This window comes from Egretta garzetta, unplaced genomic scaffold (assembly GCF_000687185.1).
Source record: "Egretta garzetta isolate BGI_Z169 unplaced genomic scaffold, ASM68718v1 scaffold2198, whole genome shotgun sequence".
Taxonomy (NCBI): Eukaryota; Metazoa; Chordata; class Aves; order Pelecaniformes; family Ardeidae; genus Egretta; species Egretta garzetta.
In genome coordinates, this window is record NW_009260567.1 from 1 (window position 1) to 1151 (window position 1151).

A 1151-nucleotide genomic window follows, 5' to 3' on the forward strand; every position below is an offset into this window, starting at 1 on the left:
GGGGGGGGGCATCCCAATCCTGGCTGGGGGGGGGTCTGTGCATGGGACACCCCAGGGAACAAGGGGACATCAGGGGCTGTCACTGTCATCGGGGTCCCCGCCCCAAGCTCCTGGTGGGGCCAGGCCAGGCAAAGGCTTCCTGGGGGGGGCAAGGGGGGACAGGGGAAGGCTGCCCCCCCCCCATCCTGCCATGGGGTTATTCTGGGGGTGAGGGTGGATTTGGGGTCACCTCCCAGCCAGGACCAGGCAGGAACACAACGTGGGCCCCGGGGGTGAGGTGTCCCCATGCAGGTGAGGTGTCCCCGCGGTGTCCCCATGGAGGTGAGGCGTCCCCACAGAGTTGAGATGTCCCCATGCAGGTGAGGCGTCCCTGCGGTGTCCCCATGCAGGTGAGGCATCCCCATGCAGGCGAGGTGTCCCCACGGAGTGGAGATGTCCCCATGCAGGTGAGGCGTCCCCATGGAGTTGAGATGTCCCCATGCAGGTGAGGCATCCCCACGGTGTCCCCATGCAGGTGAAGTGTCCCCGCGGTGTCCCCATGGAGGTGAGCCAATGTCCCCATGGCGGTATTCCCACGGAGATGCGGTGTCCCGCCCCCCAGCCGCCGCTGGCGTCCCCGTTACCTGTGGCCTCCACCATTCCCTCGAGGATGACAACGATCTCAAAATCGTCCTTCTCCAGCTGGTGCCGCGAGACGTCCCAGAAGGGGCTGCGCTCGTCGATCTCGTGGCTGATGATGAGGGGCGAGACGAGGAAGAGGCGGTCGTCGCCCGTCTCGAAGCCCACGCTCAGGTCGGTCTGGTCCAGGGGGATGAACTCGCCCTCCTGCGTCTGCTTGGACTTGATGAGCTTGGCGCGGATGGAGGCCTCCACGATGTGCGAGTCCCGCAGGTCGCCCACGCGAAACATCAGGCAGAGGCGGTCGTCCCGCAGGGAGACCACGGCGTGGGAGGAGAAGACCAAGGTCTCAGCTCGTTTGTTGGGCTGGGAGATCTTGACGAACATGCAGCCCACCATGAAGGCGTTGACCATGGAGCCCAGGATGGCCTGGAGCAGCAGCAGCACGATGCCCTCGGGACACTTGTCGGTGATGACGCGGTGGCCGTAGCCGATGGGGGGCTCCGTCTCGGTGGGGAAAAGGGAGCCGGGGG

At 66.0% G+C, this 1151-nt stretch overlaps 1 protein-coding gene across 1 annotated transcript in view; it reads right to left on the bottom strand.

Moving 5' to 3' along the window:
* Positions 1-623: 623 nt before the first annotated feature.
* LOC104131450 (G protein-activated inward rectifier potassium channel 3-like) overlaps positions 624-1151 on the bottom strand; it is a gene marked incomplete at its 3' end in the record, with an annotated part of 7003 nt that continues 6475 nt past the window's right edge. Inside the window, exon 2 of the mRNA XM_009644614.1 lies at positions 624-1125. Within this exon, the coding sequence (XP_009642909.1) occupies positions 624-1125 (502 nt within the window). The remainder of the gene's footprint in view (positions 1126-1151) is intronic.